This window comes from Sinocyclocheilus rhinocerous, unplaced genomic scaffold (genome assembly GCF_001515625.1).
Source record: "Sinocyclocheilus rhinocerous isolate Xijiao unplaced genomic scaffold, SAMN03320098_v1.1 scaffold1266, whole genome shotgun sequence".
In the NCBI taxonomy this organism is placed as follows: domain Eukaryota; kingdom Metazoa; phylum Chordata; class Actinopteri; order Cypriniformes; family Cyprinidae; genus Sinocyclocheilus; species Sinocyclocheilus rhinocerous.
This window is the reverse complement of record NW_015660496.1, coordinates 380,576-393,083: the sequence shown is the minus strand read 5'-3', so window position 1 is coordinate 393,083 and position 12,508 is coordinate 380,576. Positions and strand designations below refer to the sequence as shown.

At 36.1% G+C, this 12,508-nt stretch overlaps 1 protein-coding gene across 1 annotated transcript in view; it reads left to right on the top strand.

The window, feature by feature from the left end:
• Positions 1 to 1,482: 1,482 nt before the first annotated feature.
• bean1 (brain expressed, associated with NEDD4, 1) overlaps positions 1,483 to 12,508 on the top strand; it is a 66,067-nt gene continuing 55,041 nt past the window's right edge. The window contains exons 1-3 of the mRNA XM_016534158.1: positions 1,483 to 1,488; positions 2,326 to 2,361; positions 3,506 to 3,634. Coding sequence (XP_016389644.1) covers positions 3,610 to 3,634 — 25 coding nt within the window. The 5' untranslated portion in view covers positions 1,483 to 1,488; positions 2,326 to 2,361; positions 3,506 to 3,609. The remainder of the gene's footprint in view (positions 1,489 to 2,325; positions 2,362 to 3,505; positions 3,635 to 12,508) is intronic.

The window sequence follows — 12,508 nt, the reverse complement described above, 5'->3', positions numbered from 1 at the left end:
TGTCTTTACTCTTTGCTCGTGGTACTAAAATCCCAAGAAATGTTTAAATGCCAATATACATGGCACTTTCATAAACACATTCTTCTGTTTATCTCTCTACACATGTCAGTAAATACCAGATTATATTTTGAAGCTCTTTCACATTCATCCACAAACATGTCAAGTGCCAGTTATGACCATCCAATACCTGCCATCCATTTCTATTTATACAGTCTTGTTTTCTGAAGACACAAGTAGTTGGTTAATGTATAACTGATTTTTCATATGTGTTATGTAATTATTTATGGCTTTTTACTTAATGACAATATGTAAAAAAAAAAAAAAAAAACCATCATGTTATATTTCTTTCTTTCTTTTTTTTTTTTTTTCAAATTATGTAACTGAAATAAGCAGCACAAGTCTTGAACATTTTGTCACAGTGTCATTACGTGTAATTTGCTTGGAAATAAGCTTCAATATTAATGTGTATAACAGTGTTTGTTTATTCACAAGTTGTGTTGTATGGAGTCCTGCACATGACATGTGGAAAAAATAAATAATAGACAGTGTGGCTATTTGTGTCCGCAACTTATTAATTTGTGGCCATGATTTAACTAAAACGAGGGAAGAGATGTCATGTAAGCTTCTGTGCTGTTGAAATTAGCCTACATGAATAGGTTTTATTGCCATTATGGGCAGGGGATTTCTAATTCCCAGCATGTTTGGCATATGACTGGGTGGGAAGAGTAAATGTTAAAAAATGAGGCATTGTATGTGTTTTTGAACCAAATAAGAAAGATTATGCTGTTTAATGTTCTGTTATGTTGGAATTTAGAAAGATATATGTTACAGTGAAGTTTTAAGAGTTATAGGGAGACGAATGCACCTTGTAGGCTGATGACAGTTGCTCCATTTATTTAATGGCATTTTACTGTACAAAGCATTATCTATAAAGTTATGATTTTCTCTCTTTTTTATATCTATTTATGCTGAAATATATTATATACTCTCCCAGTAGGCTACTATTCGTCTGTCGTGAGTGCAGTGTTCTCTCTCTTCCTCTTCTCTCTCTGTATAATGGCACAGCAACACCTGCCCTCATTTCTTTATTCAGAAAGCCTTATGAAGTGCCGGGAGACTCAGCCATGAGGTGGCGAGGATACAGATACATCAGTTGTTTACTGTGATTTTTTACAGTCACTGTAATGGAAGTGCCGTGATCAAGTAAGAAATCGTTTTGGATCCGGAGTAAATCGGCGTTTGCGCAGCTCTGTCAGATGATTTGATGTAACAGTCTGATCGGTGGCAAATGCATGCATAGACAACACGGCCGCGCGAGATATTTAGACATGTCGAGGAGCTGAATTTGCAGGATTGTGGTTAAACATGTCTGAGGAGGTTAGAAGAGTAAAATTCATCTGCAGCTCTGAGTCCATATGGGCTTTTTAGAGCAATCCGAGAAACACTGACGTTCAAGTTGCATAGGGCTATTTTCTCCTCTGCGAACGGGTAAGTAGGTTACTTCACCTGTTCCTTACCTTAAAGTCATACAGTCTCCACACAATGTTCTCGTTTTACCCTGTTTCACAGACTCGGGTCTGTTTACGCTGAAATAAACACTAAAATATTTTGTCAGGTAACTTAAAACTTGCTAAATGTGGGAACACGTATTAACTGTTTCGTCAGTACATCAAAAGACTGAATCAAACTGACTACGTTAGGATACACAAAACAAAGTATTTTAATGGTAGCTAACAAATGCATGTTTTTAGTTATTTTTAGTAAATCTTCGTCTTTTGTTTTTCACGTAATATGCACAAAATGGTTTTAATAGCTTTATAACTGGTTGTTTATCATATTAAAAAATCAGATTACAGACCTTTGTAAGTATTCGAATTAAAAATTCAAATTATTGTGTGTAGTGCTTTATTGCCTATCTATCTATCTATCTATCTATCTATCTGTCTGTCTGTCTGTCTGTCTGTCTGTCTGTCGGTCTGTCTGCCTATGAGTTGTGAATTTTCATAACTTAATAATGTAATAGGAACATAAAGGTCACTGTGTACCACTCATAGTTTGTTGAATTATTAGCTAGGCTGTATTGTAGCTTGTTGCTCTATTCAGTTGGTCTCCCTTGATTCTGAATGATTGCACCTGCACACACACCTGAGATACCAAGATCCCATGAGATGTAACACTGTCAGCATTACAAATAAAGTAGAATTAAAATAAAACAATACCTTATAATAGTGATATGAAACAATTTCCCCCTTGCTTTCTCTCTGTCATTTTTTTTTTCAATTCTAGTTCTACTCCTGCACTGTCATCTTGTTTTCACTACTTCAGATATAATCAAGACTGGCAAGAATTACACCAAAACATGTGAGTACTTTTTGTTTGAGTGTTTTATGCATGTTTTCACAAATGCACTTGTGAGTGCTGAATAATTAGGCAGAATTTCTTTAGGTTATCTGGAGGTTAGTGCGCTTTATGTATGCCATTAAATTATTAGATGCTGTTTCATTTTAATCCTCATGTTGTGTTCATGAAAAAGCTAGTTAATGTTAGAATTAGCCAGAACAAGAAAACAAGAATAAGTTTAAATTCCATTTTCATATTACAGTTGTGTTGTTTTTGAAAAGTATGGTCAAATGCAAAAAGTAAATAAATCGCCAGTAGCCTGGCTAATGGGCCCTGGTAAGTTATGCTACATTACATAAAATAAATAACCCAGAGTATTGACTTTGAAGTCATCAAGTTGTAGATTATAATGATGCTGTTCTTTGCACTTGTTAAATAACCCTTTTCATAATCAAGCAGATCAATCAAACCCTTTACAACTCATTTCAGATTTTCTCATTATCAAACTGGACTTGCAGAAAATATAAAAATAAGACTTGTAATCTTTCAAATCTGAAATTATGCATCAGACTAATGCTGCCTTCACGTGCTATCGAAAAATTCCTAATTCCCCCTTTTGTGATTAAGAGATTGTAGCAGTCAAGCGCATTGTTGTCGTAAAGAATAAAATGTAGCATCCCATTGGTTGACAATCATATAAATACATGCTTATTTTACTGTTTATAAAACATACAATATGCTTCAAATGATTGTTCATATATAGCCTATAAACACACTACTTTAGCGACAAGACAAAGTGATGCCGTTTAAAGTTAAAATGTTTAAAGTTTATGGCCCGCCCAACTCGGAAACTCTGGTATCAAAATTATCTCAGAGTTTCCCAGTAGTAAATACGACTTGAGAGGCGCTTTAGTACACAAGCTGAAGTGTCAAAGATGGTTAATTTGTGTACCAGTCTGGATAAATGTCCTCAAAATTGACTTGATATGTTTTGGCTTGGAATGATGAACTTGCCATAAATAATATGAAGAGTCTGTGGTCATATGATTGAAATAAGGTGGGTGGGCACTGGGTGAGTTGTATCCACAGGGCTTTTAAACATCTGTGTGGCTGTCGCTTTCTTACTCACTCTTTCTCTCCTTTGATCTCGCTCTCATTCCTGCAGATGAGAACCTCATCCTTCTTTGCAAAAAGGAGAAGGTCAGAATTGGAACCTGCTTGGTGGATCGTTTAAGATGTTACTATAGGAAAGACTGTGGCAGGCAGTACATGTTGATGAAACTGATTTGTTCAGGTAAGCAAAATGTCCAATTTTCAGTATTCTGTAAACATACAGTGTTTTCAGGGAGTGGAGAAGTCTGTCATCCTTTACTGTCTCTTCCGGTCCGTGATTTGCATATCTTCCATTGCTGGTGCGTTGCAAGCACATCATGGAGTTAAAAACCACAATTTTACGCAGATTTATAGAACAGAGGTTTCACACACTTGTAATGTTGATACCAGTTTTATCCTGAGGAATAAACAAACAAATCAAACTATAGGCAGCTAGTTGGGGGTCGAGACAGAAACCATGGCAACGCGGCTCCAAGTTGTGATTCAACTCGGCTATCTTGACACTGAGTTGATTAAGCAGTGTTGTTTTAAAGGGAGCCCTTTTTCTCCTCACTTTGCCTGGCAGCCTAAATGAGCTCAGAGCTCACAGCACAACAAACTATAAAGCATGTAAACTACCACTCAGAGAGTGCCAGAATTGTCTTCTAAGAATGAGAATTTAAATGTTTTCATACTTATATCTGACTGAGATACATCTCCTCGCCGAATTACATAAAGGCAGGTTATCAGCCATCAGGGATAGTTCTCTACCCTACCCTGTGCAAACAAATCCAATAAGAAATTAGTTTTGCTGGTCCATTCAATAAAAGTAAAATGGTTTCTGAATGCTAATACGTGCCCAGGGGACTGCAGTTACTTCTTTTCCTTGCAAATTTTTAATCAGAATCTCATCTTTTGTTATTGCTGTAATTATTATACAAGACCAGTACTGTGAAACCTAAGGCAATGCTTGTGATTATGTTACTGTTCTTTCACTGACATATAATCTTGTTTGCTAAGAGGCCACCGTCCTCTTTTAAACACCTTTGTAAGACAGGCAGCCCCCTCAGCCATAGCACATTTAGGTCATTGCTTATTCAGACTGACCTTTGGCTAATTGTTTACAGACAGAGGAAATTGTATCCACTTAAACTTATGGTGTCACAAGACTTTCAACACGTAGCAAAAAAACATGGTGACTGCATTTTGTTTAACCTCACAGAATTAAACAACCTTAAATAAACCTATAAAGACAAACCTACTGTAAATTTAGATGTTGTTAATCAATCGTATATGCTGTACATTTCACATTATTTCATTTTTTTTTTAATAATCATGTTTAAAAGCTGGATTCGTACTTTTTCCTTGGAAATGCACGCTTCAAACAGAACAGTCAATGAAGACGAAGAAGAGAATGATGTGTGCTCCCGGCGCCTATTTATACTATAGTCGCACCGGTAGTGACGTCATGGCTGTCGCCGGACAACGAGTTGGTGTTTTTTCAATGTATGCTTCAGACACGGGTCACGATGAGGCGTTCCCCATAGCGACCCCTAGAGGGCGCAGTTCGAAGTTCCCATGAAGGGGAACTACATTACACATGCTGCTGTATAGAAAATATCACCAATCAGAGAGTGATGGTTAGCAAATCATCCCAAAAGAGGAAATGACGTAATCGAGTTGGTCTCGCTATGCTATCAAAATACTATATAAATGTTTTACAATGAACTTTATATATATATATATATATATATATACACACACACACACAAAAATAACAATATATAAAAATACTGTATATTGTTTCTATAGATATAATCAACAACTTTAAATTAATACTTTTATATTTCTCCATCATTTTTAATTTGATTATATCATTCATGATATTTTTTCCTTCACACAATCTGAGTTAAGTATAGTCTTGTACCTTTGTAATTTTTTCCAATTTTCAATTGCTTTTTTGCTTTAAATATATTAAATTGTGATGTGATTCTTCTCATAGCTGATTGTCCCTATGGAAAATGAGGGCAGGCACTAATGCACTCTTTGAAAATTGTCTTTCTTTGGAAATTGTTGCATCTTGTTTGTTGTTGCGTTGTGTTTGTTAGGAAATATGCACATAAATAAGTATGGAAGGATGCTCTGTGACAAACCATGTACTGCAGTGGATAAGATTATATCGAAATATAAGCAATTTCTATTGTAATGTATGAATGCATGTACTCATTGAACTACATGAATTCATTAACATGAATATTTTTAATCATTAGTATTGTCAGACTCTTTCAGAGTGAATTTTCATGAGGTAGTGGTGTGTGGTACCTGAAGAGAACCTGTTGTACATTACAGTTAGATCACTTAAAATATTGAAATGTACTGTATGTATGTGCCCTGCTGCATTCCCCAGATATTAAAATCGGATGTACAATGCAGAAGCCTGCAGGTAGCAGGACTCTGTGTCCTTAAAAATGCACTCACTTAAAGTAGTGCTTTCTAGTCACTCCCCTCAATTCACTCTGATACATGATACATTGCTCATCTGTCCAACACTTTAAATGTCACGGTAGCCCTGTGGTCCCTGCAGCCAGCTTTTTCCCTGGCTCCCAGCCCGCGCAGTGGAAGAAAATAACAAGAAATAATTACTGATAAAAGGCCACATCGTTTTGGCTGTCAAGGACCAAAGGACAAAGAAGCACTATAAAAGATCATAAAAGTAACCCATGCAACTTGTGCATTATATTCCAGTTCTTCTGAAGTCAAACAAAAGATATGTATGAAGAACTGACTTTATGCAGAATGTGATATTCACTGAAAAGCCTCATCATCAAATCTTATGGACCACTTTTATGATACTTTTTTATACTGCCTTCTTTCCTTCTTGTAGCATGACAACCTCAGTTCTCATTCACCTACACTATCGTTTAAAAGTTTGGCGTTGGTAAGATTTGTTAATGTTTTTGAAAGAAGTATTGGATGCTCACCAATACTTCATTTGTTTTATCAAAGGTAAAGTAAAACAGTAATATTGTAAAATATTATTACAATTTCAAATAACTGTTTTCTATTTTAATATATTTTAAAATGTTATTCATTCCTTGGATAGCTGAATTTTCAGCATCATTACTCCAGTCTTCAGTGTAACATGATCCTTCAGAAATCATTCCAATATGCTTATTTGGTGTTCAAGAAATGTTTATTATTATTATTATTATTATCAATGTTATTGCTATCAATGCATTATCAATTTATTTATTTTAAATAGAAATCTTATACAGTATAACATTATAAATGCCTTTACTGTCACTTTTGATCAGCTGCATTTTTTATCAGAAATATGCAGTGGTAACCTTGACATTTTATTTTATGATTTAACAGTTGTAAATGGTCTAAAGCAAAAAAGTTGTAAACATTCTAAAAAAAAATCTTTTAGAGCTCATAATTTGTTTAAAAAAATATAACATATTACACATTAATGAATAAATCAGTATAGGCTATATAAAATTATTTAATTTACAAGTGTCATGTTTTTTTTTTATTCGTGTAAGCTACTATTACTGTTTACTCTATCATACACCGAACGCGTCATTCTGTACGTGCATTCTCAGTTTAAATGCAGCGATCCAAAACAGTGAATCCAATCACCTTGACGCAAAACTTTGCTTCAAGAATGAACCACAATGCTGACGTGATCTAATCGCACTGTTGATTTGTGTATTTTGCTTTCATTTTATTAGAAGTAGGCCAACAGCGGGATGCTACGGAATTAGCAGCTACGGAATTAAAACTCCATACTGAGCGGGCATTAGGACCCGGGGGAGGGTGCCGCTGCTGCCGCTGCACATGCTATTACTGTTTATATATAATATAATATTTTAAAATTGATCATTTTATATTAAAGTGTGTATTGATAACAATTCACCTTTTGTGAAGGTGATTTTTCAAGAAAGAAAGTCATACCGTATAGGTTTGGAAGAACATAAAACAATTTTATTTCCCACAAGCCCTTTTAGCTCATGTTGTGTGTTTGAAGAATTTTGTTAACACATAATCATAGCTGATTTTGTGCGTCTCAATCAGAAAGCATTCCAGGTCCATATTTTCTGTATACTGTATATTACCTGGTTCATTTTTCATATTACTTTGACCAATTAAAGCGTTAGTATTGATCAGCAGGTTGCCTGCTGCGCTGTCATTTCCTCTCTTCCTGATGTGACCTTCCATCAGGCACTGTCTCAGCTGGTTAGATCTTTGTGTTGCAGCCAGGTTGGTGACGCTGGCTCTAGCCCACTGGGGATGCCCCTGCTGTGAGTGTGGAATAGCACACGCATCATACGTCTCCCTGCATCATTGGCACAGACAACATCCACCATTATTGCTACTACAGCCCACTCATAAACACTCGCCCTCCTACAGTCATCCCAGAGGGAGGCTAAAAGAAGACAAGGAGAAAGCAAGATTCAAAGTGGTAGAAAATGTTGCCTTTGTTGTTGCATCAGTCCCTAGATTTACGCATGGTTGCTTCTCTTCCTGTCATATATCATACGATGGCTAAATGCTCCTTCAAACTTGCTGTCCTCTGGTATTGACTTTCACGGCTACTTTCAAGTTCATGCAAATCCCAGATGTAGAAAGGCTTTGTTTGGTTTGTTTCGAGTGCATTAGCATTTTAATTCCAGAGCGAGAGAGAAGGCCTCTCCTGCTGCTGCTCTCATAAATGCTTCCAATTAGATGAGCAATGGGCGGCTCTGAGTTTTGGGTTATCAGAAAGAGCTTTATTACAGCCCTCCCTGAGGAAGAGTACCCACGCTGACATACATCCTTGCTTTTGCACAGCTGTCAATGTCAGTGTTCCACATTAAAACAGTATTATTCCATCACAGCTCTCCCCTCTACTGATATTAATGTGCAGTCAAAGTTAACTCACTTGTGATCCTTAGGTGCATTTAACTGTATATTTTCATATCACAAGCTATGAATTCTGTTCCTATAAAAAATAACATCTTGCTCTGTCTGAAATATTATCTTTTCTCTGTGGCGACTGTTATTCCTACAAAAGTTGAAACATTAGACAAATAGCACTTGGCATGGAAAATGAGCCTGGCACTGTTCTAAATACTCAAGCGGTCTGCTCATATTTTAGTGCACATCAATTTTATCAAACCATATCCTCCAGCTCCAGCCATCAGGCAAAACCGAGCCATTTTCTGCATGAATTTTGAAAAATTGATGCAAGATTGCATCCTTATGCGGGCATGACTAACAATTTCACTCTTCGAAAGAAGCAACCTTGCAAGAGCCCTGAATCTATATGCATATGAACTTTATACGAGAGTGAGAGGAAAGAAGTGGCAGTTAGCATGATGGTAATGCTTATGAGTTTTTTACTATTGTTGCTGGATTCTTAGATTGTTATTGCTGAAAAATCCTCTACTGCTTTGGGACTAATTCACTTCTTATTTCATCAAGCAGTTCACGAAGTTGGCATAGATCTGCACCAAGTTTGCAAATGCACCAGTATAAGAAATTTTGACCAATAATTATTTTCATGTTTATAATGTTTCCAAAAGTCTAGAATTTTGCCAGATTAAAGATTGCATTGAAACATTGAAACATTATTAGATATAGTAGAAAAGTAGATTGCAATAGCCCCATAAAGACATAAAGACAAAAAGATATGTATCGTGGCCATGAATTCATTCATTCCTTTGTTTTAGGCCATGAATTAAGAGTTCGATCCCTTGTTTAGCAAATCATGGCCACTAAAAAACATGAAAGAAAATAAATTATTACATAGTGGCCAAGATTTACTAAATTGAGAGACTAAATGCTTAATTTGGGTTAATAATGAATGTATTTAGTCCCACATGTCACACGCTGGGCTCCGTAGAAATATATGAAGAAAAAAAAAGCCATAATGTTATTCAGTTTTCAATATTGGATTAATCAGACCGATATAGATGATGTAAAAATCTGCTAATATTGTCTGATATTGGTGGTCATAATATACTGTGCATCCCTAAGTTAAATGTGCTTTTTATAATTGTTCATGTAATTTTAAACATCAGAGATTGTCATATATATTTAGTTTATTGGGCCATACAAAAAGATCAAAAAAAAAAAATTGCCGCAAAAATAAAATAAGATGCCCCATTTTTAGTTGTGCTCTTTGAGTAGCATCTCAGCAACAGCTGCAGTTCCAGCATCCAGCATTACTCAACAACAGCACAATGAATCCAGCCTGCAGCGCTTTCCATCTGTGCCTGGCAGTCCGAATTATTATCCTAAAGTGAGAATCTTTGCCCATGTTTCTTAGGTGATCTCTATTCAGGTTTGAAAAGGGAGATGGGTGGATTCTTGCTGATTGAGTGAGACATGCAGAAGTGGTTCATGGGTGCCACTTAAGGGCCAGTGCCTCATCCCATGGGCTCAACCTGCCAGCCATAACGGCTAGAGTGGGATCAAAGCTGCCAAATCCTGTGGAAATAGGTCCTGCTATTGCATCCCCTCACCCACTAAAACCCTCGAGGTCTAGATAATACGGATCTCCACCCCCTTAGTTTAACTTGCTTGGGATATGTGGTATCCAAATCACCCAGGTTTATCGCCACTGTGCCCTTTAATCTGGGTTAAATGACATGGCAATGGTGTCTTTAAATAGTTGCCCTTCCATGACAGGAAACTGTTTTAGAGATGAGAATCCAGGGAACCCGAGTCATCTTTTTTTTTTTTTAACAGAACCCCTGTGAGCAAATCACCCCAATTTGAAACTCAAATTTTCAGCTTGAGTTGAGAAGTGCTGGATTTTTAGGCTCTTTAGAGCATTTTGTTTAGTTTTTTATTTAAAGTGCCATTTGGAACTCATAAAGGCAGGAGAATAACCATGCAACATTTGTTATACCTGATATATTCCTGGAAATAAGGTAATCTTGCATTTAAAAAAAATTATCTTTTTGTGAAATCTTACAAAATATTGTATTATTATTGTATTATATTGCACCATCACTTCTGAAAGAAGTACACATTTTGCCATTTAGTTTGGCATTCAGCCACGTATTTCACCCTAGTAAAAAAGTAATATATTTAAAGGGGTCATAGGATGCCCATTTTCCACAAGTTGATATGATACTTTAGGGTCTTAATGAAAAGTCTGTAACATAATTTTGAAAAATTGATGCAAGATTGCATCCTTATGCGGGCATGACTAACAATTTCACTCTTCGAAAGAAGCAACCTTGCAAGAGCCCTGAATCTATATGCATATGAACTTTATACGAGAGTGAGAGGAAAGAAGTGGCAGTTAGCATGATGGTAATGCTTATGAGTTTTTTACTATTGTTGCTGGATTCTTAGATTGTTATTGCTGAAAAATCCTCTACTGCTTTGGGACTAATTCACTTCTTATTTCATCAAGCAGTTCACGAAGTTGGCATAGATCTGCACCAAGTTTGCAAATGCACCAGTATAAGAAATTTTGACCAATAATTATTTTCATGTTTATAATGTTTCCAAAAGTCTAGAATTTTGCCAGATTAAAGATTGCATTGAAACATTGAAACATTATTAGATATAGTAGAAAAGTAGATTGCAATAGCCCCATAAAGACATAAAGACAAAAAGATATGTATCGTGGCCATGAATTCATTCATTCCTTTGTTTTAGGCCATGAATTAAGAGTTCGATCCCTTGTTTAGCAAATCATGGCCACTAAAAAACATGAAAGAAAATAAATTATTACATAGTGGCCAAGATTTACTAAATTGAGAGACTAAATGCTTAATTTGGGTTAATAATGAATGTATTTAGTCCCACATGTCACACGCTGGGCTCCGTAGAAATATATGAAGAAAAAAAAAGCCATAATGTTATTCAGTTTTCAATATTGGATTAATCAGACCGATATAGATGATGTAAAAATCTGCTAATATTGTCTGATATTGGTGGTCATAATATACTGTGCATCCCTAAGTTAAATGTGCTTTTTATAATTGTTCATGTAATTTTAAACATCAGAGATTGTCATATATATTTAGTTTATTGGGCCATACAAAAAGATCAAAAAAAAAAAATTGCCGCAAAAATAAAATAAGATGCCCCATTTTTAGTTGTGCTCTTTGAGTAGCATCTCAGCAACAGCTGCAGTTCCAGCATCCAGCATTACTCAACAACAGCACAATGAATCCAGCCTGCAGCGCTTTCCATCTGTGCCTGGCAGTCCGAATTATTATCCTAAAGTGAGAATCTTTGCCCATGTTTCTTAGGTGATCTCTATTCAGGTTTGAAAAGGGAGATGGGTGGATTCTTGCTGATTGAGTGAGACATGCAGAAGTGGTTCATGGGTGCCACTTAAGGGCCAGTGTCTCATCCCATGGGCTCAACCTGCCAGCCATAACGGCTAGAGTGGGATCAAAGCTGCCAAATCCTGTGGAAATAGGTCCTGCTATTGCATCCCCTCACCCACTAAAACCCTCGAGGTCTAGATAATACGGATCTCCACCCCCTTAGTTTAACTTGCTTGGGATATGTGGTATCCAAATCACCCAGGTTTATCGCCACTGTGCCCTTTAATCTGGGTTAAATGACATGGCAATGGTGTCTTTAAATAGTTGCCCTTCCATGACAGGAAACTGTTTTAGAGATGAGAATCCAGGGAACCCGAGTCATCTTTTTTTTTTTTTAACAGAACCCCTGTGAGCAAATCACCCCAATTTGAAACTCAAATTTTCAGCTTGAGTTGAGAAGTGCTGGATTTTTAGGCTCTTTAGAGCATTTTGTTTAGTTTTTTATTTAAAGTGCCATTTGGAACTCATAAAGTAACCATGCAAACCATGCAACATTTGTTATACCTGATATATTCCTGGAAATAAGGTAATCTTGCATTTAATCTTTTTGTGCTTTTTGTGAAATCTTACAAAATATTGTATTATTATTGTATTATATTGCACCATCACTTCTGAAAGAAGTACACATTTTGCCATTTAGTTTGGCATTCAGCCACGTATTTCACCCTAGTAAAAAAGTAATATATTTAAAGGGGTCATAGGATGCCCATTTTCCACAAGTTGATATGATACTTTAG